This window comes from Tinamus guttatus, unplaced genomic scaffold (assembly GCF_059628265.1).
Source record: "Tinamus guttatus ecotype Peru unplaced genomic scaffold, ASM5962826v1 Tinamus_guttatus_pri_ptg000909l, whole genome shotgun sequence".
Taxonomy (NCBI): domain Eukaryota; kingdom Metazoa; phylum Chordata; class Aves; order Tinamiformes; family Tinamidae; genus Tinamus; species Tinamus guttatus.
This window is the reverse complement of record NW_028289443.1, coordinates 425,336-452,381: the sequence shown is the minus strand read 5'-3', so window position 1 is coordinate 452,381 and position 27,046 is coordinate 425,336. Positions and strand designations below refer to the sequence as shown.

The 27,046-nt window shown below is 40.4% G+C and overlaps 1 protein-coding gene across 1 annotated transcript in view; it reads left to right on the top strand.

Annotated features, from left to right (window-relative positions):
* Positions 1-27,046, top strand: part of PLCXD3 (phosphatidylinositol specific phospholipase C X domain containing 3) — a 72,068-nt gene that overhangs the window by 20,072 nt on the left and 24,950 nt on the right. Inside the window, exon 2 of the mRNA XM_088537942.1 lies at positions 24,759-25,467. Within this exon, the coding sequence (XP_088394068.1) occupies positions 24,759-25,467 (709 nt within the window). The remainder of the gene's footprint in view (positions 1-24,758; positions 25,468-27,046) is intronic.

Here is a 27,046-nt window from a genome sequence, read left to right as displayed (position 1 = left end):
TGGTGTTATGGTACCTGCCTAGCACATCTGAAAAGAGGGTTTCTTCAGACAAGAACTCCTTTTGGGACTCTCAGAAAGAATATACCTAAGTAATGTCTGCTCAGCTTGTGTTTTGTATTGGTTGCTTAGCTTTGCTGTTCGACAAAGATGTTTTTATCAAAGCAATTTATGAACTTTCTTGTAAATTAAAGTACTTTTATCTCCTGTAAATTAAAGTACCCTTGAGACAGTGTTCCATTATCCAGATTCTTGCATAGACATTTTGCTGTAATGTCTAGACATTTCCCAAGTGTTTAAAATAGACTTTGATCATTATCATTCATAAGTGATTTTTTTTTCTTAATTTATTTTTTCCACAACAAATTACAAAAAAAAAATGATGGGGGAAAGAAAATTTGAAGAAATGTGATTTGTGATCTCTAAAGGTCCCTTCCAACCTCAACCATTCTGTGAGTCTCTGTCCTGGTGTTTTTAATTCTACAGACCTTCTGCTCTAACTAAACTTCCTGTTGCACATAGTTATCAGGCAGTCCCATGCTTTGAGCTTGCATGTTTGTAAGATTACACTTAATGCCAATAGCAATGTCTGAGGGCATATTTCCTGGGAATAATTCGGTGTTGATACTTCCTTTTAGGTTACAAGATTACAGGATTTAGAGTCACAAGTCAAGGGCCATTTCTTCATCACAAAGCCTTGCTAGATAGCTAAAGCTTGCTGTCTCCAGAGTTCTGCTTATGTGTGGACTCCGATTACTAACACCAATTTCACAAAGCATGCACATGTCTTACCTATAGACTAAAGCATGGATCATCTGAGGCAACCTAACAAATGCCTGTATGGAAAACAATCTCTCCATTTCTTTGGCTCTGTTGAAAATCTGTGCTGTAGGCAAGGTTATTATGACTGTTTCTATTTCTGTCCTCTTGCTCAGCCTTTTCTTCTGTTTATGTCTAGTCTCTTCTGCTAGAGATGGTCTGTTTTATTGCAATATCTCTTCCTGTCTTTTCTTTGTTTTTTTTCTATTTTCCATTTATGAATTGCCATTTCCAGTGTCATCTCTCTCTACTTCATCTGTTGCTCTGTTGCCACTGAATGTTTCTCTTTGCTGCGTGGTTGAGAACCATTATCAAGCCTTGGCTTTGGCCAGGAGTTGTCGTTACTGAGGATAAATGATAACCACCTCTGGACAAAGACAAAGGTATTTCTTTTCCTTCTTGATTTTGGGGGTAGGGAGGAAAAAAAGAGAGAGAGAGACAAGGTGAGAGTCTGGAGTGAAAGTTAAAAGGAATTCTAAAATGAAACTAGAGTTTGTGAATTGATAAAGCCAGATTATGATTATCCGCTCAATGCCGCAGTTTGTTTCCAGTTGTGGTATTGTTCTGGAGGACTTGAAGTTGGTGTTTGGAGAGATGAGTGATCAGGGGTAATACCCTGAAGAATGTGTGTCAGGTGAGAAGCATAGGAAGGATGTACTGAGCATGTTTTCTCTTGGAAGACCAAGTTCAAATTAATGCCGGTGTGGTCAGTCAAACTGAAGGGAGAGTCTTGCTTCATTTCACTGTGATTCTGCTTTTGAAATTAAATTTTACTTATGTGGACACATAATGGAATGGACACAGGAACCTTATTGCCAGAGTTGCTTGCTGTAAATAGCCTTTCTAAGTGTGCAAATAAAGATGTAGAGTTAAACTTTTGGCAGCGAAATGCACAGTGGCTTTGGAACTATTTACATACTGGCAAACTCCGTGTCCTTCTGCTTTCTTGAATTTAATGCTTGTCATCCTCCCCAGTTTTGCTGTAATTGTTCTGTAAGACATTCTTGCATGCAAGCTAAGGCCATTCTCTGCTGAATGGAACCTAATAGGACTTTGAAATATTGATGAACAAAAGGTTAATTTTTAATTCCCCATCATTTTGAAATAATTAGAAAACAGTGTGCTTTTATGCCAAAGACTTTCTGACATCTATGATTATATGACTTAAAGTGCCTGCCTATTTAGATAAATGCAGAGCTATAGAATTTTACTTTCACAGAGGTCAAGGTGTTAGATTTAATTGAAGAAAATGGTTTTGTGTGCTTCTCTTTATGGTTATGCCAATTGTCCAAATTTTGTTCTTTTGTATTCTTTGACCATCATAATATCATTTCCATAAAACCTATAATCCAGTCTTTCAGGAACTTCAGATCATGTATGAATGCATAAATATGAGGCCCCAGCAACACTTTCTATGCACAAGAATAAAGCTTGTGAGTATATTTGTATGCATTCCTTCTTTATGTTGGATCATCCAACTATATATCTTAAGTCTTGGTTGCCTGCATTTTTAGTTCTCCCATATTCACGCTTGGAAGACCTGAGGCAGCTGATGACTGTCACACTTCTGTCCTCATTCATATGCTGATTTTCTGTTTGTTTCACCTATGTAAATTTTTTAAAAAAATCTGTTTTGTGTTCATATCTAGAAATGTTAAAATGATGGACACAAAGCCTGTTTTTTGTTTGTTTGTTTTGTTTTTATTAGTATAATGGAACTTAGTAAAAGACCATTGAATGGAAATTTTGATCCATGTTTGCCTTAGTAAACTACTGCCTCATTCAAAACAGATGAAATATATCTAATATTTCTCTTATAGTCTCTTAGTGCCAGGATAAAGGGCTTATTAATACCATGAGAGATTGTAGCAAAGAAACGAAGAAGATAAAGAAATATTTCCTTCTCCCCCAAGGAAAATGCATTATTCAGTGGCTGACATTGTGATATGTGCCTGACTTAGCCCACACCAACATATTGGTTGGTCACGTTGTATTTTCGTGAGCTTGTATAACAGCCACTCAGTAGGTACAGCCACAAGGAGAAACTTCTAATGGTAGGTCACCAAAATATCTGGTTCACTGACAGCTGTCCAAAAGATCAGTCCTACTGTATTTGTGCCATCAAAATGTTTGTATGAGGCCTTCCCCGGTTTTAGGATCTTAGCCACAACACTGTCCGAGAAGATAAACTTGGGTGCTTTTGCCTTTGCTTCCTAGATGCTTTTTTCCCTGTAAGACTGGGAAGCGATTGCTCGTGTATGCATGGTAATAAAGCTTGTCAGACACAGCCAGCCAGAATGCTTCTGAATTCACATTTAATTTATTCACAGCACAGCATGCAGCAGAGCTGATGGCTGCAAGTTAATGTGCTGCACTTTAATGAGATAACTGTTTGCCTCCCAGGTTTTGAGCTTTATGCTAGTTTTATTTGTCAACCTGGCCAAAGCTAGAGCTATAAGAAATCACAGCTCTACGCTGAAATATTTTATTTACTCAGTAGATGCTTTTGCCTGAAGAGAAATCGGTGAAGTAATTAAACAGTGCTTCTTCTATTTTAGCACAAGAATTTTTCTTCAGTCTGCAGTTTACAATATGTCCTTGTCAGTGTTCTAGCTCACGAGTATTACCTAGATAAAAATACTCTATTCACAATTTCTCTGTGGTTCTGGAGTTAAGTTTCCACCTGTCTTTGCAAATCGATCCTTTCTTGTTTCCTTCAGATGTGTTTATTTCTAGAGAGGAGGGACAGTGAGGGAGATGTAGAAACTCTTGTTATAACAAATGCAGATACAGAGTTTCAGTGTGATAGAGGATGCTACAGTCTCCCCTTAATCAGCTAATTACCTGGCTCCACGCAAGTTTTGAAATCAGTTGTTTTGTTTCTGATTCTAGTCCTTGAGTTACTGCTCAGTTTTTTGACAGTGGCTCTTCCTCTTGGTTGATTTCTGTGTCCATCAAGGGAAGATGACAAACCCTATTCAAGGAAGACTGCGATGCACCATTAATGAGAAGGTTTCTGTGGCATGGCAGGAGTGTGCGGGGTCGGGAGACACCTGCTGCCAGCACTGCAGGTTGCTCTTGAGCATCAACAAGCTCATGACACTGCCCAGCAGACCCGGGTGCCCACCGGAGGCGCGGGCACAGTCACCCTCTGCTCGGCCTTCCCAGGTGCCCTCTGCATGGAGCAGCAGCACCTAGGCGCTGTGGTTGTCTCTGGTAGTGACTGTGCAATCTAAATAACGTTTAAACCAATGTAAGTGTCCTCCGAGAGGATTGCAGTGATTTATCTCAAACTAGTTAAAATATCATTTTAGGCACCACTAGCACTCATGCAGAAATGTCATTTCTGAGTGTGTTTGGAAAGGAGCCTTTGGGATAGAGCATGTGTTAATCTTTAATGTCGGAACCCTGTCAAAGTGAAGGTCACCATGCCCTTTCCCTTCACCCATTGCACTCTTTTCCCTTCTCCCATTATACTTCTGCATGTTTTCCACAGAAGCAAAGCAGATCACGCTCATCACCTCCTCATGGGAGGGACACAGCCATGTTAAGGAAAAGTTGCTCTTCTCTATCGAATTTGTGTGCCATTTTTGACACAAACTGCAGTCTGAGTAAATATGCATTAAAAAAACATTATTGGAAATTAGCTGCTGGATTTGTGGCAAAATGTTGGAAAAGGCCTCATCTGAAATGTGCGTGATGTTACTTACAAAGTCTTTTCTCTTGTCTCGTTCCTATTAACAGGAGTGAGAAGATGGGGCAAGAGTGCGTGTGAAGGAATGTGCCTCTAAACATAACTGTTTTAGGCACAGGAACAAGCCCTTTGACTAAGAGGCTTTAGAAAAGGATATTCAGGGATTACATTTGAAAACATTAAAGTGTGTTTGATGATAAAATAAGGTGACTTAGCCTTATCAGAAGGGACAACTGACCTTTCTTAATTCTCTTAAAACCAAAAATGATGGTGTGCAGTCCATGCAGGTAGAAAAAAGCACATAGACAAAATATCATCTTATTTGCATGGGAATCCTTTTTATGTATCAGTGTGCAGTTTTCCTAAGAAATCTTTCCTTTATCTGGGACTATAAGCTGTCTATTAGTGTGCTTGTCTTTGCCGAATGCCTTGAACATATCCACAGGAAAAATTGTGCACGTGTTCAGGGAAGGCTTGCAGAGGTGGCTGTTGCTGTGGTGTTTCCCTCTTCTCTTAATGAAAGGAGCCTTAAACATTAGAAGCACTCTGAGATGCCTTTGCTCTGCCAGCTATGAAAGTACAGCAATGGATTGCCAAGTGCTGTCTCCTGTGCTCTAGGATCCAGCAGCTGAGGTTAGTACCTGTTGATAAAGAGGTAGTGTGATTAGCTTGATGAAAGGACTACTCAAGATTCAGTAAATTATTAAAAGTTGAAAAGGTTTGGGTTTTATTAGCTATCTGATGTGCAAGAAATAACATGTTATTAAGGATCTTGTTCTAAATCTGTGTCCAAGGGTGTCCAATCGCATATTCTTTTTTCTTTTCTTTTCTTTTTTCTCTTTTCTTTTCTTTTCTTTTCTTTTCTTTTCTTTTCTTTTCTTTTCTTTTCTTTTCTTTTCTTTTCTTTTCTTTTCTTTTCTTTTCTTTTCTTTTCTTTTCTTTTCTTTTCTTTTCTTTTCTTTTCTTTTCTTTTCTTTTCTTTTTTTTTTCTCACTGTTTTCATAGGATGGATTTCCAGGACAATGTGTTGCCAAGAGTGGGTATTTTCATCATGTTAATGTGATTTTTTTTTTTTTGTATTTTTTCTTGTTTTGACTGTTGTCAAATTATTTTGGCAGCATTTTAGGGCCTGCTGTATAGTTTTGGTTTTGTTTCAGGAGAGTTTTCTTTTAGTCTGTTTAGTCTTTTGAGTTGAATAGCTGAGTGAAAAAGATGATTTCTGAGTGATCCTGAATTTTTTACCTAGTTATATAGTATAGTTAAAACTCAGCGACACTTAAAGGATTCTTCTGGAGGTGATGTATTCCTGTATAAATTTGAGAATTAAATGGTAATCTGACTTCCTTTTCCTTATTTTGTGTAATCTCCACTCAGATACCAAATTCAGTATCTTTCGTACTGAAGTAGTGTCCCTGTAGCTGTGACAGCTTGAGAATATCATGTGCAAGAAAAATGCAGAAAAGATATTATCTTTTATGAGGACCAGTGGCTATAATTACTTTAAAAAAATAAAAACTTTCAGGTAAAGCATTCTTCAGGACTGAAATGGAAACAGCACACTTCAAGCTGCAAATAAAAATACAACCTGACACTAATCTAATACTGGTGCCATCAAAGAATAAATGCAGTCTGTGTAGCTCAGTCTGTGGAACATGAAACTGTCACTGTCTGGATATCAAATTTGAGCTTAACCTGTTTTTTGATGAGAGTATCCCAAAGGCCGTTTTTTCTTGGTACTTCATCTTATCATTTTTCTTATGCAGTGGGTGGAAAAAATATTAAAGTCTGAGTGGTTGTTGTTATGATGGTATCTTTGTGATAAATGATGAATGTAACTGAGACTTGGAGGAATACGGAACAATACTTTAAATAATTTGGTTGTCCTTGATCCTACGAGGAGGTGGAATATTGTAAAAACATTGGATTTCTGTTCTTGTGTGTAAGTACAAATAAAAACAATACCAGAGAGATATCTACAGAGTGGAGCACTCAAAATTAGAAAATGCTCGAATTACGATTGCTTGTGCACTTTTAGTTTGTATTACTCATACAGTGGGCACAAAGGGTTGTACAAAGATATGCTCTTTCTTGATGGAGGATGTCTGTATCATGTAGTTCATGGAGAGTGCTGTAGTAGCATTTCATTTTTCTATTTTTCCTCAGATGGCAGTTCTCTATCTTCCTTTTTTTTGCATCAGTCATGTCTCACATTGGAACAGAACAGTTCATTTTCCTACCAGTATTTCTGGAGGACTCATAACAGGGACTCTGATCTTGCAGGCTGCCCTCTCTCTCGTCCTTGTTCAGACCTCTTTCACATCAAACACAGAGTGCTCATGGTTAGTTTCTTGCCCTAGCTTGACTCACCCCAGTCTACCAAGTCTTGGGCATGCTGTGAAGATCCTGATTCTTTTGGTTCTTGCCTACGTCTCAGCAGTAATGGTCCCCTTTCTTGACTGTGAGTGAGCATTTCCCACAGGTCCCATCACCTTCTCTTGTGCTTTTTATTTCTGTAGGGAAGAAATGCCATTTCAGAATGGAAGACTTTCCAGTCTCTTCAGAAAAGATAAGCTCTTTCATGATGCAGAAGTATGAAGCACTTAGCAAGCAATTGATGAGCTGTAACTTTTTTTTTTTTAATAATGCTGTTCCTAATTATTCTCATGTTCTTTTTCAGCTCTCCTCTTTTGGTTATTTCTACTTCATGCACTTCTTTCTACACTTGGCTGATTAGATCTTTGTGGAGATACAGGCTGACTGTGATGGGCCTCTGTAGACAGTTCTCTTACTGTGATGCAGAGCAAGGCAACGTGTGTCCTTGCTGAGGACTTTCCTGCACTGTTCAAATACAGCTGTCACTGCTGTAGTTGCTGTAGTTGAGACAGGAGGGAAGTGGAGATGTGACTGAATATGGGATAATGCATTTAAAACCAAAGATTATTTTGAGTGCAGACTTTGAAATGGCCTGGTTTTCAATCAGGCCTGGGTTTTCAGATTCCTCGCACTCCAGTGTTGTGTATCCTGCTCACCACACACAGTGTGTGCCCCGTTCTTTTCTGGCCTAATATATGCTGTCACTGAGCACTTTCAGGGCTATCCAATGTTCTCCTGCACATGCTCCAAAGGAATTTAGAGCAAGGGCACCATCAGTTTGTGGATCCAAATGGGGTTCATGCCTATTAGGCACTAGGATATTTGGTCCTGCTAAGGCTGGTTCATTTCTGGGCACTTGTAATTGGGAAACTCTGCAGCAAGAATAAGACTTTGTAGTAGCTAGGCAAGCAATATGGAAAGGTTTTCAGTGTCACAGTTTTAGACTTAACACTGCTAAATTCCACTCAGAAATGGTTAGAAGGACTTTTACCCTCTCAAGACCTTAATGTGCCTGTTAGAGATATGGGGATATTTCCCTTCCCTTAGGGATATGCTCATTGTCATTTGACATATGCATGGTGTGATTAATCTCACTTAATTTTAGCAGCCTGAACTGAGCTGTTCTCTTCATTTAAACAGTCAAGGAAAAGAAACACCTCCATTAGTGAATCATCCCAATTTGTATTAGACACCTATATTCAACAGGGTGAAGTGTCCACCAGAAGTGCCTCTCTTTTCTCTTGTCTCTGGAATTTAGATGATTGTTTAGATAAAAGGCTATATTTAAGCAGCTACATTGGGCAAGATGATCAGGGTTGATAAGCGTGGATCAACTACATGGATGCACATCTGTGTGGGATGAAATATCCAACAGTTGCTGCAGTTGTGGCAAACAGTGTACGTTCAGCTACAAGGGTGCTAGAGTGCTGCAGAGATTTCCTACTACTTAATTTTTAGTGCTAAGGATCCAAATCCACCCATGCCAAGATCCTGGATATCTTTTCTGTGTCTAAATATCATTTCATAGTTGCTGGAGCCAAGTCATAAAAACATTTCTTAACTTTGGCTTGGTTTCAAGTAAAGTGACATCATTTTTATCAAACTGCCTCTATTAGTGTTTTAATTCAGCAAACAGAGATTGCTAAGTAAGGTTCCTTTTCCAGCCAAAATGTCAATCAGAACTACATGCTCCCCAGAGTACTGTACAAACTACCATTTTAAGATCCCTATTGTAGTAATTATTCTGAGCATCCTTTTTTTATGACACTCACTAGGAAAGCGATGACTTTTTGCTGAGGGTGCCAGTCTCTAATTTTCTCCCTACATAAATGTGCTCTGCTGACATCGCTTTCCCCTCCGGCTGTGCAGTATTACTGCTTTGTTCATACCCAGCTGTGAGCTCCCCATCTTAGTTGTTGAGCTGCTACAATAGAGGGCTGGGAGGACCCACACATCCTTTGTGTACGTGAGCAGGTGGTTTGGATGTTCGGAGCATCAGATGCACTGACAAACATATGATTTGACTGCTAAGGAGATGATTTGATAGCATACAAAAGGTCATGTACTGGCAAAACTGTTAACTGGTGGCACAAGGGTGGGGACTGTGGCTCTGCTCGCTCCTCATTTTCCCCCTACGTTGCAGGACCAGTTCCGTGCTTTTTGCGGCACAAGATGAGAGCTTTGTGGGGTCATGCTGTGGACTATCCTTGTTTTATTGCACTGTCTCTGTATGGAAGATGTAGAGGAGAGGGATGGATTTTAGTACGTATCTGTTGCAATAGGTGTCTCCTCTTCCTCTTTGTGGACTGTTTATCTCTGGAGTCAGGGATGTACATGGTACTTGCCTTTACCCTCACCTCACTGTCTGGAACACTTCATCTCTGTCCAGCGAGCAGTGCCCCTGTGCCTCTGTGTTTCTGCTTGGCTAGTGAAAATCAATCAGTGCCATGAAATTTGCCTTTCTATATGCAAACAGTTGAACTCTTGCTAGTTTGAGAGGCTCATTTGTGGCTGTAGGAAGTGGCTCGTGTTTAATGTGGCTTTGTGTCTCTGCACAGGGAAAAATGTCTTCATTAAACAAGGCAAAAGCAATAATATGATTTTTAGCTTGGAGATCAGGTGGGGTTCTGGGGTTATTTTGGACAGCTAAACACCCAGAGTGAGAAGTACCTGCGCCAGAGTGCACTGTAGCAAATAAAGGCACCATTGTATTGTCAATCTGTTCAGACAAACAGCTTTTCTTCCCAAGGTTTGGTACTGATTATTCATTTGGCTCTCATTCACCTGCACCTCCAGATTTGCCTTCTGTGCTTATTGCTTTGGGGAAATTATGCTTCACTGAATAGGTCCTGCAAATTCATAACATGCCACACTCAATAACCCGGCTGCATTAAGGCTGCTCCGAACAATGCTCGCAAATACACTGCCAAAATCAGCTGTGGTTGCTGAAGAGCTGTATAGGAACTGAATTTGTTGGTATAAAACTGTTTGTGTATCTAGTCTGTAAGAGCCTAAACAACACTGACTCTCAGCTGTAGTTAGATTCTGAAAAGTCAGTTCTTCAAATGTGTTTGGGACCATAATTATATAAGTATATGCAGAGGAAGTTTTTCAAAAGAGTTGAATCAGGTTAATTTCTGCCTACTGTTGAAGACTGTTTTAAAAATTGCAGTCATCATATTAAAAGAATGGTATCTTCCTTTTTATTTGTTTTTTTTTCTTCTTCTTTAAGCTGATGTTCAGTTGAGATGTTTTAATTATATTTAGCTGTCATATTGGAAATATCTCTCAAAAAATCAGAGGGGAAGCAAGTACTTAATTGGAACACAGAAATGTCTAATTGGAACACAGAAATGTCATATATAATCTGAGTTTGTGATATGAAAAGTGCCATTTTTTGTTGCATTAGTGACTTCTGTGGTATTAAACAACTGCACATTGATAAAGATGCAAGTCTGCTTCATAACAAGTGCACCACAAATTTTCTAGACAGTGATTATAATGTGTGAATTAGAGCTAATTAAAGTTTGTCAGTAACATAATGTACAAAATGGCTGATTGCCAGTTGAGAAACAGAATTAGGGACTTCCTGTAAATTTTAATTTTTGATGAATATGTTTGGATTTCAAAACATACCCTCTGATAGAGCATATTTATTCTTTGTTTATATGTCAGTGCTGTTAGCAACAAAAGACTACAAACAAAGCGTTTTTCATAGGTGAGAAACCATGTGCCATGCGATTATTTTGATACTTCCATCTTAAAGTGCTAAGCATTTTTGCTTTATGCAAGGCTACATGTTGGATGGTCATGAGCACAGCATAACCTACTAGCCTCACTTCTGCAAAAAGGCTTATTCTGCTTTACGTGGTATTAGCTGGTCTGGTTACAGCCCAGGTGCAGAGGTACCAGGGTGGGAGAAGAGGACAGTGGTCTGGTCTCAGCACCATGTGGAGCACCATGTCCTCTGCCTCAGAGGAAGGAATACAGAGCGTGCAGTTGCTGCTGTGGCTGTGCTCGGCTTGCTGACCTGGCTGGGGTGGCTGCCACATGGCCCTCTAGGTTTTTCCAGGTTTGCTCTAGTGCTTCAACTCCCTTTTCTCCTCCATGTTTCCCAGGTGACCTGATCCATCCATGATCAATGGGTCACCACTGGGAAGAATTTTAGTGTCACTCTCGTGTTGCCCTGATCTTGGATTTCAGCTTTCCAGGCTTGCTGCAATGCAAAATATCTTGTGGCAGGTGTCAGGAAGGTAGGTGGCCTCGGCTGAAGGATCCTGTTAAAAGGGCAGATGTCAGCATGGCTGCGGATAAGGCTGGTAGGGCAGCTGGGTGTCTGAGGGGAGTGCTCTCCTGGGAACTTTGGCTACAGACTCGCCGTGGCTTTGATGAGGCCTCAGTGGTATGTGAAGCTTGCATTCTAGAGAGTGATTTGGGTTGTGAAAAGTTTTCTCTAAAATAAATAAATAAAGGGGGGGGGGCTAAATATGATGATTTAGGTCACTAAATATGATGATTTAGGTCAGTATCCAACTTCATCAGCTTTTAAATAATTTCTAATCACTTGCCTTTTTTTTTTTTTCCAGTACAGATGCTACTGAAAGAAGTAGCAAAGAAGCACTTTTTCTGAATATCTCAGTTACTCAAAATTAATCATTAATTTATATGTCTATAACTGGAAGAAGAAAGGCAGAGGGAGGAAAAAAACGCCTCTGTCTGATACAGACTCTGCTTTGACAGGCTGCTTGAAAAAGGCAATAATAGCAGTGTGGAACAGCTGCTATTATGTTTAGTTGTGGATTGGGACTGTGAAAACGAGACAGAATCTGCGAGTGCCAATTTATTAAATAATAACTTTATGTTTTAGAGCAAAGGATCTACAGGCAGCTCATGTCCTCTCAAAACTGAGTTGAAAATGATCCAACCAAGTGTTGAGCAAGTTCCTGCAAATGTCTTGAATATTCAGGATTGCATGGAGCTATAGGCGGAAAGCAACAGGGAAGGGAAAGCCAACGCAGTTTGGACTGTGATATTCATGCATAAGTAATACGGGGCAATTTCTACCCAAAATGGGACCTGCTGGTACAGAAGAAAAGGGTGACCTATGTAATTAGGGAATTCAGAAGAGGAAAGGCACACTCCTGCTGAAATCAGTACAGTATATTAAGGATCGCTTAATACTGCCATCTGCAAGATTACTGCAGGCAACAATGCTGTGGCTCCTAAGCAAAGAAAGTGTCATGTTAAAACCAGAATACAGTCACTCTAAAGTGGGCAGCAGTAATTGCTGTGTTTTGAGAAAATATGATTTTTGAGCAGCGCATTCAATACTGAAATCATTCTATATTCAGATGCTTTAAAAGGTCTTTAAAGTGCATTTACTAATTTACAAATTTCATTATTTTGAAGTTGACTTTTGCCAGGGGGATGAAAACAGCTGAAATGAGCTAGAGGTAGGATAAGGATAGTATCCAATTACATGCTGGGAAATTACTTTGATGTGTTATATTTATGAAATGTTAATGTGAAATAGATAAATTAATTCTTGTGTTTAAAGTCATGAACATTTCCAGAACCTGGACAAAGTGCATGTCAGCTGAGTGTTCATTCAGTTAATCAATAATACTGTCTGTGACTTTTCAGTGACTTCCTAGTGCTAAATGGTAAACACTAACAGCCAGATCTGCAGCGGTATAAATTGGCATAATGGGTCATTAGAGCTGTACTGATAAATACCAACTGGGAATCTGGTGTAGACTGTGGACTGGAAAATAAGGAAGTGGAATACTGTTATTTTATAACTTGTTTCATTCATATCTTATACTCCTTGCTACTGTATAGTGTCTCATTTGGGGGCCTTATTGAATCAACTATGGTTACTGTTTGCAATAATAATATAAGAAGAATTGGATAGAAATGGATTGCTGGGCATACAGTGTTTGGCAGGACTCCAGGCTGATTGATTATGCAGGGCTTCAACTTGCCTGAACAATGATGGTAAAAGAGCTGAGTAAAAGATGGGCATTGACGGTTTGATTCCTTTGTATTCTGTGTGTTACTTTACCTGTTGTCATACTGTTTGCAAAATAAATTGTGTTTATTAATCTCCATATGTTCGTGGATGTAGCTGATCAATTCACTTTACAATTTCAGCTAAGACTCTTCTAGCTGTAGCTCTGGTAGTGCTTAAATGTAACACAATGTAATTCATTAATATTATTAACCTACCAGCAAAAATAGCATTGAGCACTGTGCATCTGTTTCTTGCATATTGGTTGAGGCTTCTAGTATTTTGTTGGGTTTTCTATTCTTTTGTGATAGCTCCTTTTCTTTGAGGTTAAAAAGTAAATTGAATGGATAGAAAGAATATTCAAAGTAGTAATTAAAAGCATGAAATTTTTGGAGGGAATAGTAAATCTCTTGTTTTAGAGTTTAGTCTTGTTTAAAAATCAGATTGCGAACTGTTGGGGAAGAAGGCATGGCAGATTATCCCAAACCTCTTGTCTGGAGTTTTCTTAAGCCTTCTCTGAGGTGTTAGATCCTGTATTAAGGTGGTCACAGGCTGCATAGTGTGACAGCACTTGCCTTAGCCACATTTTCAGTCCTGAAAGACATATTTGCGTGCAGATACAGTCATACCAAATTCAGAGAGGAGCTGCTTTTAAACCTCCTTGCTTGATTGCAGAGCGATCTGTCTTGTCTGTCCATACCTTGCAGTCAAAGAGTAAAAGTGCAGATTTTTTCTCTAGTTTCCATTTAGTAGTCATGAAATATATTTTTTAAACTTGCTCTTTGAGGTTCTCCTTTTCTGACTGCCTGTATCTTTCCACTGTTCCGCTTCCTGAAGCTTCGTTGCCCGCTGTCTTCTAGACTTGGTGTTACCTGATTGCAAAAGGATATTTTATGGTGCTGATCTAGTGTTTTGCAGGTGCTGTGGATGCTTTATTTCATATAGTCAAATATCATATAGTCAAATTTCTGTCTTCTGTAGGTGTATGAGAGTAGGATCGGATGTCAGGAGGACATATGCTGGAATCTGTTACAGACTATGGATGCCAACTAGATCAGAGCATAACATCTTCCAATGATCTGTAATGTATAATTACAGCACCAGTGAATGGCACAGCTGCCTTGAAATCTCACATTCAGAATCTTTGAATGAAAGTATTTTCCTTGTACAAGTGTACGCAAAAGTCAAATATTGATTCTGTGATGGAGACAAAGTGAGGCCTTCTAGAAAGGTTTTTTCCCCTCTAGGGCATTCACATGGAGTAATTTTGTAGAGTGGTATTTTTACATGGTAAAAAAATGCAGCTGTACTGTAAGCCCAGCTCTCTGGGCCAGGGCATCAGAAGACTGGCAACACCATGTCCCTGTAACTTGGAGCATGGGTCATGTTTATGGTCAGCAAAATGAGTCTGTATTTGCTCCACTGTACTGCAGTACCACCAGTACTGCTCCACTTCATACTGTGGAGTAAGTCCTTTTAGTGCAAGTACTGCTCCCTTGAACCTCTTCAGTTACAGCAGATCGAATTGAGACCCCCTCTGTCAGAGCAGTGCTCTATTTGTGCGTGCTGAAATGATGATGTCTTCAAAAAGCATGGGTTCCAAGTGCTTAAGACTGTTTTCTGGATTTTTAAACGAAAAAAAAGTCTTTAAGAAAGATGATATAGTGCTTTCACCTGCTTTCCTAGTTTTTTTCCCACGAGAATCAGATTAACTGTTCAGATTTGTGCCAGTTTTTCAGGCTCAGTGACTGAGAAAATGAAAATGAATCTAGTCTGGATTTCCTAATGGTAACTCTATCCACTCTATCCGTTTTTATCCCTAGGACAGCCCATCCTGGAGTGTTGATAAGCTAGCTGTCAGTGCACTTGTTAATGTGCAGGAGGAATCCTTATTCTCTGCTTCACAGGTGTCCTTGCAGCAGAGTTCAGTATTTGTACAGTCAAAAAAAAGTCTTGCTTTAAGATTCTTGTGGCGGTGCATTTCAGATTGCAGTGGCTTCCTCACAGGAGTCTTAAAAGTCACTGGAAAAACATTTTAAGGCATCAGTCTTTCACTGTTTTTGTTATGAAGCATCGTTTTATTCAGTCACAGCTCCTGATTTCCTTTATCTTAGCCTCAAAATTATAAGTAAAGATACGAAAAAGAGAACATACTCAATACAAAGGATCTTTGGAATTGTACAGTAGCAGTACGCAGGTTTATTATGCAATATTGCATTATTTAAAGCAAAAAGAAAAAGGAAAAAAGAAAAAAAGAGTGAGCACAATGAAATAAGAATTGTAGTGATGGGCCCTTATCACCTATCAGCCGTGGGTTAGGAAGGAATTGTACTATATGTTGCAGAGAAAAATCACAGATCTAAGAGACCACAGGTAGGCAAAATGCAAAATCAAGGATCCAAACACTTTTTAATATTTTTTTGGTTGCCAAAAAGATACAATAACTGTCAAAAGCCAGGCAATCAGAATCAATTATTTAATGGAAAAAAAATCTCCCTTATTAGCAAGGGTATTAACAACTGTTATTCATGAAAACAAATCAAATAAAAGTACAAGGAGCAAGAGTTTCTCTTTTTTTTTCTTTTTTTTTTCTTTTTTTTTTTAGTGTGAGCATGGACTTGCTTCTGGCTATACATAACAAATAGTGCTTTATGTTCCTGTGTGCATGGATTGAGGGAGGGATGGGGTATATCGACAGGGTGTTCTCTTTTTAAGCTTCCCCAGTCACATCCTGCCCTTTGAGGCTGTCCTGTCGCTGGTCGCATTCAGGTTATGAACAAGATTTATGGTTGGGAGGCGCTTGCTCTGGGAGATGCCATTTCACGCGCTCAGCAGAGCTGCCCGGGGCCATCACAGCTCCTTGCTAGTCCCCAAGCTGCGAGTTCACAATTCAAGTGCTGCTGATTGCCCCAGGAGATGAGACTTGGATGCTGATGACATACTCAGGCTGACTGAGCTGGTGCTGGAATAAAATAAGCCCCAAACTATTCCTGGCACTTTAATGTTATGCTTAGAATCAGACATACCTCTGCTATTTTTTCCTCTGTCAAATGCTCATGTTCTTATATGCTGCTCCCTGATCTAAGTGAAAAATACCTAATATGGTACTTCTGAGACTAGTATTTAACTAGCATGTCAGATGTGATAGAAATTTCTGATGCAGGGAGCTCTCACAGCAAAAAGGAAAAATAACAGTAGATTTGTTTGCTCTTTTTGCTAAGAAGCAAAAGCTTGAAAAAATCGTAATTTATGGAGCAGACAGTTGCTCAGGCTCTGCTCTTAAGTATTTTGTTTCAAGGAAGTATGTGCACGATCCTCTGATACGGCTGTCCATAAAAAAACAGGGTTGTACAGAAGGCTCATTCATTGTGCTATAGGATACTCCTCCATCTTCATACATACAGTCAAGTTAATAAACAATAAAGGTCATAGAAACCTGCCTATCATAGGATGTGACCAGTATCATGCAAGCACGCTATTTTTTTTCCTTTTAGGTTGAGACGGATTTCTTGTTCCGTGAATCCTTTTATGTTTTTGCCTAATGGTGAAGTCACCCTTTCAGTTTCACATCAATAAATAAAAATAGCTTCTTAAATTGTTTTTTGTAGGACAGGTTTTAAAAGTTTTAAGTCATTCCTACACATTTTTTAGAATTTTCAGCACAGGACACAAGTGTCTAGTATTTTGTTTTTATTTGTGTGTGTGTGGTTTAGGTTTTTGTCTTTTTGCAGTTAGCATAGGCATGAGCAGTGCCATCTCCTTCCTCATCTATCTTCTCTCCTGTGCACAACCTAAAACTTCAGACCATGCTGGAGAAAAACAGAGGCCAAAGAGCACCTGCCAATTCTTTAGCTTCAGTGTGATCATTTCCAATTCTTCATTTGTAAGGCAGAAGCATCCCCAGTGCTCTCTGAGCCTGGATGCCTGCAGGGTTCTGGTAGCCTGCCCTGTGCTCTGCTGAGCTGCTCCGGGCCGTGGAGATGGGGACCAGCGAGCAGGGCTGCTGAGATGGGGATGTGCTGCTGCGTGAGATGGGGATGTGCTGCTGCGTGTTGCTGTGGTGCCAGTTCTGCACTGCCCTCACTGAATGTGGGAATGGACCTGATCTGCTCTGTGCTGTGACAGCATCTGCGGCGCCTATTCAGACTTCCACTGATGTTACAGTTTTCTGAGAAGGACTGGCTATTTAGAACTAAGGTTTGGCAAAGCTAATAGTTCATTTAACAGCGAGGAATTCAAGGAATTGCTATTCAAGGAATGTTCCCCATGGCGTCATCTCTGTGCACTCTCTAGACGAAGCCTGTCTGGAGGTGGCTTGACTGGGAAGAGGTGGGAGCCTCTCTGTGCTAAGCAGCATCTTAGAAAACATTGCAATGCCTCTTCCTACACAAATAATTACAGAACTGTGAGGAAGGCAGAAAGTGAAAGAGAAAGCTTGCTCTCAGGAGGGCAGCATGTATTAATTTTTTGTTATAGTTTCCTTTGCAGAATTGGCCTTGACATCCATAGTTATGACACATGTTCACAGTGTTTAGAGAGCTAGAAATATAATTACAGTTTGCTTTTTCTTATTTCTTTACTTTTCAATACAGCACTGAGAATTTGAAATACGATATTAACTGATGCAGCATTCTAAGAAAAAAGAAACTGATCCTGGCTTCTGCAGGAGGGAGCTATTAAGAGGCTGAATGTGGGTATACTTTATGCACACCAAGTGTACTAGGATAAATTGAATAATGATTAAGCTAATCAGATTTTTAGCCACAGCTTGCATGTAGTGCTGTGATAATTGCCAGTTATCCTTGGCCTAAAAACAAAGTAGATCTTTTCCCATCTTCTGTCTGGTTTGGATTTACAAGAGAGATCCTCACTGACAGCTTTCCTTGGGGCAGATGTTAGGAAAAAAGTCCTCATGCAGGCACTGGTCATAGTTCTCAAGCTATCTCTTAAAAATAACTTAAAATAATAATATTTTAGCCAAATCAAGAGACACTGTTTTTCATGGCTCTGGAGACTCCTGGCAATATCAACATTCTAGGGCTGCCCTTGGAAGCAATTGTAATGATGTTCAACAAAACCCAAAACATAATCCTCATGTATATTTCATAGTTGATAGGGAGATGCCAGAGAAACAGTAGTACATTGTTGCTAAAACAATTTCTTGTGCATGAAAACTTTACTGGTTAGAATCAGTCCACTGTATTCAGTCTCTCTGAGTTTTTTGTTTTGCTCTCATGAGCAATCTTTCTACCAAACAAAGCTTGGATCACCCAAGCAGTTCAAGTGCTGCAACTCATGGGATTGTGAAGTCTGAATCACTTTGCTGTTGTCAGCAACCATTTGAGTTCCTAAATGAGGCTTTGGCAAGGAGAACAGTCCACAGTCCTCTTGAAAAGGAAGTGAAACATAAAATTAAGGTGCAGCAGATGTTGGAACTCGCTCTTTGGCTTCCTTGAAAGCACAAATCAGCCAGGTTGTGATTCACAGTGTATGCGTGGGGTTTGGGGTTTTTTTGTTTGGTGGGGAAAGAAAGGGAGGATTGATATGGGAGAATATCTGCTTTGTTCTCCTGCATGCCAGAAGTCAAAGGAATTTGTCCTAGTCGTACTCCATGGTGTCCAAGATATATGGTCTGATTTAGTCCCTGTCACTGTAGAGTTTGCATTGGCAAGGATGGTTTCCGAAAAGGTTAGGTTGTGTAGCGTGCGACTTTTCAGCAGTAATCACCAAAGGGTGTTCTCTCCTAAAAATAAGAAGCTTTTAATGACACCCAAAGCTCTAATAAGAGTCCCTTTAAGTAACTATTGGAATAACCCAGACTGTTGGAATAGCACAAATACAGGGGAAGTCATGGCAGTGGGGGAAGAGAGTAAAAGTGCCCTCAAACGTGCAACTTTGTTTCTAACTGCTTGTGGTTTTTTGTTGTTGATGTTGTGACTTGCGAATTTCTAGAATGTGATTGCTGCCATTAGGATCGTGTTGGGCAGCTCTGTTCATTTCAGTATTTCTATTTTTGGTGGTATTTACCATGCTTCTGTTACGAAGTCAAGCCAGGAGTGAGACAGGGGCAGAGTAGTATGGGGCAGCTACATTTGTCCCCTCTGCGGATGCTGCGTTAAAGCTTAGAAACCAAAAATAGTAGCTTCACTGTGCCTCTTCGTAAATCTCTGTGGAGCTGAGGAAACAATTCTAAACAGAAGCATGTCTTCCCTGAGGGCCTATTTGCAGCATTGAGTCCAATTATTTTTTAAATAGGAGGTTTAGCCCTTTAGGGAAGCCATAAATGTGTTCACAGCTGAGCTGTAGTGGGCTGTATATTCCTGATAGTCTTATTAAGGGATTTCAGTAAGGAAAACAGGAGACTGCTTCCTCTAGTAAAAAATGGCAGCCCTTTTTCTTGCAGTCTAGATGATACTTCACATTTTGCTTATGAATGTCTAAATAGTGTTTGGCTACATCCATCAAAATTTAATGTCCCGGTGGTTGAAATTGGCCATTTTAATTTTTTGGATCATGCATTGGTGTGGACATTTTTGGTGTCTCTTGCTAATCGTGGCTGAGAGGTAAGAAATGAAGCTTCTATTCCTTGGGGCAGGGCAAGAGATGAGTAGACAGAATAATTTGGACTGGAAAGGAGCTCTGGAAGTCATCTGATCCAATCCTCTACTCAAAGCAGAAGCTAATCCAGTTAATTGTGCTGTCCAGCTGAGTTTTGAGCCCCTGGCTTTCTGGGCTCCTGTTCCCTTGCTTAACAACTTTTGTGAGGAAGATTTTTTTTTCTTTTATTTTTTTCCCCTTATGTCTAAGTGGAATTTCCCTTATTGCTGCTTGTGGCTGTGACTGTTGCCCCCTGTCCTGTGTTGGTACACTGTAGAGAGGAGAGAGCCTAACTCTTTCAGTGACATTCCCTCCCCCCCCATTCACTCCCACATTGTTTCCCCTGAAGCAACCGGGCCTTTGGACTTCTCCACAACTAACAGACCCCACTCTCAGCCTTTCCTTATAGATCATGTGCCCTAGCTCTCTGCTGGGCATGCTACAGTTTGTCAGTGCCTCCCTGGTCTTGAAGAACCAAAAGCGAGACACAGTACTCCAGATGTAGCCTCACACATGCTGAATACAGTAGATTAATTATTTAGCTTTACCTGCCTGCTGCACTCTTGATAACACGGAGCAGCATGCTTTTCACCTTCACTGCTGCAAGAGCACGCTGTTGACTTGTGTGTAACCAAGGCACTAAGACTTACAGGTCTCTCTCTGCAGAGCTGCCTGAGCTGCTTTCCTGCCAGTTGGTCCTCAGCCTGTGCTGTTGACTGGAGTTGCTCGGTTCAAGGCTTCCTGTTTGTCTCTGAGCCTCGTAAGATTTGGGTCAGCCGGTTCTCCTCCACTTTGTTGAAGTTTCTTTGAATATCAGTTCTTCCCTTCAGAGCATCCATCTCTTTCCCAAGCTGGTGTCATCTGCAAGGTTGCTGAGGGGGGCTCCCCATTCCCATCTGGTGAAGCAACACTTTCAGATATTGCTGATCAAGACTCCAGTGTTGAGGCCCAAGGACTTGATTGTAATATGCTGGCAGGAACACTTTGTACTGTCTGCTCATAAACTTTAGCCTGATGGTCCCCTGGCATTGTTTTTCGCACAATTTATAATGCACTTGGCCCTTTATCCCCAGTTAGGCTATAAGGATGCTATGAGAGCCTGTGTCAAAAGTTTTACTGAAATAAAGGTGAAAAAAATCCATTACGCTCCTCCAAATCAATCATTTTGTCCTAGAGGGCAGATGGGTTGGTCAGTCATGATTTGCCTGTGCTGGCTGGTCCCCGTGACCTTTTTGTCCTTCGTAAACTGGAGATGGCTTCTCTGCAGACTTGTGCTGTCATCTTCTTTGGTATTGAAATGAATCTGATAGACCATTCCCTGGCGATGGGTATTAACTTTTGCTCGTTTCCAAATACGGGCAGCCTCCTCCAGTCATGACAACCGATCAGAGAAAGACAGGCCAGCCCCACAATGGCCTTGGCCTGTTCCTTCAGCATGTCCATTCAACCAGACTTGTTTCTTGCCTTAGCTGTGTGTTTTCTTGTGCAGTGAGAGAGACTTACACTTTAAGGAGGTATTGTTTCAAGAATAGCCATTCTTTTCTGCATGTCTTTGCATTTTAGGTGGTTCTCATACAGGATACTGCTTATTCATTTCCTGAACAAGCTCATACTGCTTTACTGAAATGCAGGTTCCTTATTTTGTTACTTGCCTTCCTCAGCTTCCTTAAGGTCTTCAACTCTGTCACCATATGGTCACTCTAGCTATGGCTGACCTTTGCATCCCTAGCCAGTTCTTCGTTATTCATAGCAGATCTTTGCGCACTTGTCTGCTTGAAGGAGTGCCATCGGGAAAGCATTCTCTCCAATGCTCTCCAGATTGCCTGTGTCCTGTGTCCTGTTGTTTTACCCTCCCAGACCTTAATAATGAAAAACTATTTTTCTAAGCTATTCTACTTGTAATGTTCAATAGTTTTCAATCATGCTGTGTTTTTCCCCCCATCTCCCACTCTCTTCTCTGTGTGTTTTGCGTAATCCATATTAAAAACTGTCCTCTGACAAGGTGTTCACTGTAGTTTTCTGCTGTGAGAATTGTGCTGCTTCTCTTTATTAGTTTTAAATTACAGTTGGTACTATGTGCACTGGCTGTAGTAATCAAGTTTCATAGAATCATAGAATCATGGAATGCTTAAGGTTGGAAGGGTCCTCTAGAGGTCTTCTAGTCCAACCCCCCTGCACACACAGGGTCACCTAGTAGAGCACGTGGCACAGGACTGCGTCCAAGCGGGTTTTGAAGATCTCCAGAGAAGGAGACTCCACAACCTCTCTGGGCAGCCTGTTCCAGTGCTCTGTCACCCTCACTATTAAGAAATTTTTCCTTAAGTTCCTGTGGAACTTCTGATGCTTTAATTTCTGGCCATTTCCTGTAGTTCTATCAGTGGCCACTAGTGGCCACTGCCTCCCTTGAGGTACTTGTGTATGCTGATCAGGTCTCTCAGCCTTCTCATCTCCAGGCTGAACAGATCCAGCTCTTTCAGTCTTTCCTCATAGGGCAGCTGTTCCAGGTCCCGATCATCCTTGTGGCCCTGTGCTGGACTCTCTCCAGCAGCTCCACATCCCTCTTGTACTGTGGAGCCCAGAACTGGACACAATACTCCAGATGTGGCCTCACCAGGGCTGAGCAGAGGGGCAGGATCACCTCCCTCGACCTGCTGGAGACGCTCTTCTTAATGCACCCCAGGATCCCATTGGCCTTCTTGGTCACGAGGGCACACTGCTGCCTCATGGTCAACTTGTCGTCCACCATGATACCCAGGTCCTTCTCTGCAGAGCTGCTTTCGAGAAGGTTGGTCCCCAGCCTGTACTGGTGTCTGGGGTTATTCATTCCCAGGTGCAGGACCTTGCACTTGACCTTGTTGAATTTCATGAGGTTTTTCACTGCCCAGTTGTCCAGGTCCGTCTGGATGGCAGCGCAGCCCTCTGGGCTATCAGCTACTCCTCCCAGATTGGTATCATCAGCAAACTTGCTGAGGGAGCACTCTGTGCCTTCATCCAGGTCATTGATGAATAAATTGAACAGGACTGGACCAAGGACTGACCCCTGGGGGACCCCGCTAGCTACAGGCCTCCAACTAGACTCTGCATCACTGATCACCACCCTCTGAGCTCTGCCATCCAGCCAGTTTCTAATCCACCTCACTGTGCACTCATCTATCCCACACCTCTGGAGCTTGCCCAGGAGGATGTTGTGAGGGACGGTGTCAAAAGGCTTGGCGAAGTCGAGATAGACGACATCCACCGCTCTCCCCTCATCTGTCCAGCTGGTCATTCCATCAGAGAAGGCTATCAGATTAGTCAAGCAAGATTTCCACTTGGTGAATCCATGCTGAAGTTTAAGTTTCTAATAAATAAGTTTCTCTTAAGTTTAGCTTATTCTTCTGCAAATTTAGGTTGTCAGATGCTGTAGACTGGGCAAGAAAGGATAATAATCTTAGTGCCATCCTGGGACCACTGATGCAATCAGTTAATAGTTTATACATATATTTTTATTCTTCTGCATAAAATTCTAGTGAAATTGGAGAGACTTCAATGGATAAGAATTCACTTACTAAGGGTTTGCAATATCCATCCTTTGGTTATATCAGTAACTATGCCCTGTTTTAAACAAGACTGGATTTACTTTTGTTCCTAGGTAATTGCAAGTTACATTGAGCAGCACTTTTAATATATCTCATTGATTTTTTGCTGTATGCTCTTGAGACACAAGCTACTACTCTAATAATTTGTTTTATCATTAAAGTTCCATATACAGATCTGGTCCCCTGGGATATCACTGTGTAAACCAAATACTCCATGTCTATTCCAACTCTGCAAAGAGTGTGGTATGACTTCAACACTTAGCAGTGTTGAAAGTATCATCCAAATTGAAAATTTAGAATATAATACATATCAAAGATAGAACTGTGAAAAGGAGAGGTGTACGAAAAAATGTAAGACATTTGCCTAAATTAAACAAAGCCAAATTCAAACCAAAGTTTGAGATGGTTTGTTGTGGCTGAGTTTATTGTTACAGAAGAAAATCTCGTAACTGTCACTTCAGTTTGTAGGGCTGGTTCCATCTCGGCTAAAATAGCATCACCATCAGCAAGGACTGACTAGCACGGTTGTGGCTTATTTGCCACAAAATTCAGGTTTGGGAAAGCAGCTTTCAGGATCACACTAAAAGCAGTGCTAGAAGGCAGGACATGTGCTGTGAACTCATTTTGCTACTCGAAGCTGGATTGCTGAGAGCCCAGTGCTGCAGCTGGTTTCAGAAATACAAGTCCTGCTGGCCCGAAGAGCTCTGCAATGTGTGTGTGTGTGTGTATATGCTAGGCCCCAAGGGCAGGACCTCGTTCCTGCAGGGAATTTGGCCAGAATTGTCCACCCTCGCTGACACGGGAGGGACGCAGCCTTGCGGTCAGTCTTGCTGTATAAACTGCCAGATTTGCTGCCACTTATTTGGAAAGCTAATGGTATACAGGGGTGAAAAACATCTCCTAAATTCAGGCTGTCTCTCAGTAAAGCAAAACTAAGTCCCATACAGAAGATTTTTAATATATTTGCAGATAGAAGGACATTTGCATATGTCTCAGTTTTATCAGCAAAGGGTCTGAATGCTGCTCAAATGTATGAATTTTCATTTTTCTCTTTTTCTTTTCTTCTTTTCTCTTCAAACAAAGAGAAGTTTTGTATTGCAAATTGCTTTGTATATTTTTGTGTAACTGTGTTAGGTTGTGAAAAATTGCAACTTCTGTACATAAGCATGTGAAGTAGCGTATTCCATTCTTGTCACAAGCATACAATAGCACTTCTTTATTTTGAGCAGTAGAAATCAATGCTATTCTTGACTGCATTTGTTATATTTAAGTAGCTTCCTCTGTGCAAGAAGGGAATGCAAAGATTTCAGATGCATATTTTAAAAGGAACATAATACTAAGTAACTTGATTGCAGATCAGATGAGACTTGAACTAGAGAGGGGTTCAGGAAGGTTAGATGTTTTGGACATTTTGAGGCACCACTGATTTCAGGGAAGTTAAAGGCATAAGTAAGAAGTAAAGAGAGTGGGACTCAAGCTTCAAAATTGATGCTGCCTTTTATTCAAGTTCTTGTGAAGTGCCAGTGAAATAAATATTGCCAGAGAAACATACTTTTGTTGAGTAAAAGGTCAAGGGAGGAGTCTGTGGGTGAGTGTTTGTGTAGATCAGGGTCATTTATTAACAAAGAATCATTAATAACTTTTAATGTGCAAATGCAATATTGATTGTTTTCTTTTGTTCTGTTTTTAGGGTCTCACGACTCATTTAGCTTCTACATTGATGAAGCCTCTCCAGTTGGACCTGAACAGCCAGAAACTGTCCAGAACTTTGTCTCTGTATTTGGGACAGTGGCAAAAAAGCTGATGAGGAAGTGGTTGGCTACACAGACAATGAACTTCACTAGCCAGCTGGGGGCAGGTATACGATATTTTGATCTTAGAATTTCCACCAAGCCCAGAGACCCGGACAATGAGCTCTACTTTGCTCACGGTTTATTCAGTGCCAAAGTCAATGAGGGCCTGGAAGAGATCAATGCTTTTCTCACTGACCACCCCAAAGAAGTGGTCTTCTTGGACTTTAATCATTTCTATGGCATGCAGAAATGCCATCACGAAAAGCTTGTCCAAATGCTCAAAGACACCTACGGAAACAAAATGTGTCCTGCTATATTTGCCCATGAAGTAAGCCTCCAGTACCTGTGGGAAAAGGAACACCAAGTGCTGGTGTTTTATCACAGCCCAGTGGCTCTTGAGGTACCGTTTCTTTGGCCAGGTCAGATGATGCCAGCACCCTGGGCAAACACGACAGATCCAGAAAAACTGATTCAGTTTCTCCAGGCATCAATCACTGAAAGAAGAAAGAAGGGCTCGTTTTTTATATCGCAAGTCGTGCTGACGCCAAAGGCTAGTACAGTGGTGAAAGGAGTTGCTAGTGGTCTCAGAGAAACAATCACAGAAAGGTAAGTTTTGGGAAGGTAATGTGTTTTGACTGTGTTGAATCTGTATTGGTAACACTGCTTTTCTAATTCCTTTTGAAGAAATCTAGCAGGTGTGTTTCCTTCTTCCACTGTTCTGTGGGATACAGTGAGAATTTAGGCATAATTTAGGCATAAAATTAGGCACAAAAACACATTTAAGAAGCTTTTGTATATTGAAAGAAAATAATCTAGTGCTGGACCCTGAAAAAATCTTGTTGGATTAGCTTTTTTTTTTTCCTTCAACTGAATAAAAAAATAAAGCTTTTTCTTTTGTTTCTTCTTTAGGGAAGACTCTCTGCAGCCCATTGTAGTGGTTGTGTAGATGAAATACTGTGTTGACAGGCCATTAGTTATTACATTAGAAAAACCACTGTCCGTGCAAGGCACCCATTCTGACTTTGATAAATCACAGCCAATTTTCAGCTTAAAGGCATATATCTATGACTATGTTCTTGGCAACTTTGTGGGAAACCTGAAATTTAATGCCAAAGCATAAGAGCTTTTTTCTAAACAACAACAACAAAAAATGTTGTAAAGTGGAAAATTTTATAATGGGGATCAATGGCCTGTTAATGCTCTGCTCTCTGGATGGATGTGCCTGTGCCAGGAAAGTCTTTTGGGAATGCTGTATCCTGATAGATGATGAATGGCTGTGACACTACACCTGGCAACAAAAACATGCCTCATTTTTGAGAAGCGCTTAGCCATTTTATGACAGGTTCCCCAACTGAATGTAGATTAGAGCAAAAAAAAAAAAAAAAAAAAAAAAAAGGAGGACAGACTTCACCTGACATGATAAACTGGTGACACAAAAGGTTTTATGAGCAGCTGAATATGAATCAGAAATGCTTGTGCAAATGCACTTGTAGCTGTTCACATATCTGCCACCTGCATATTTATAGGCTCCAGATGACTGGGAATTTCCCTTGCCAGTGAGTCTGAAGAACATTTCTCTGTACTGAACTTCTACTTTGATTATTGATTTTGCTGTTAAATGATCTGCTTGTTTGGAGAGCTTGTTCTTGTTGTGCCATTTGTTCTGATAAACATCTCTCTATGTTCTTAATAACATCAAGTAGCACAGCTGAGAAATTGCTTTTTTTTAACTAGCCAGTAACATTCTTTTTTTTCCTCTCCAACTAAAAATGTGCTTTCTTGTTGCTGCTTGGGAGAAAATAAAAGTGCAAATGGATTCTGGATATATTTGGATGAGTTTTGAATGACTTGAACTTTTGAGCTCTTACTATCTCTTATCTACATTAAATTTCAAATCTATCACCAATTTATTTGCAATGTCAGTAAATATTAGGGCAGAAATACTGGGCAATGTGGGCTTTTGTTTTGTTTGTTTGTTTTTTTCCAGATTGTAATGGAGATTTTCCAGATTGTAATGGAGCCATAGTGTGTAATCAAATCTACTCTAAAAATTTGTTTTTCCTTCTTTTCATAGATCTTAATCATTGCAAAATAAACTGACTTTCAAAAGTATCTCAGGAACAGGTATTTTTCCTCCAAAGTGTGGTGTCATTATGAAATTCTGTTACTATAGTGCACTGCAGGA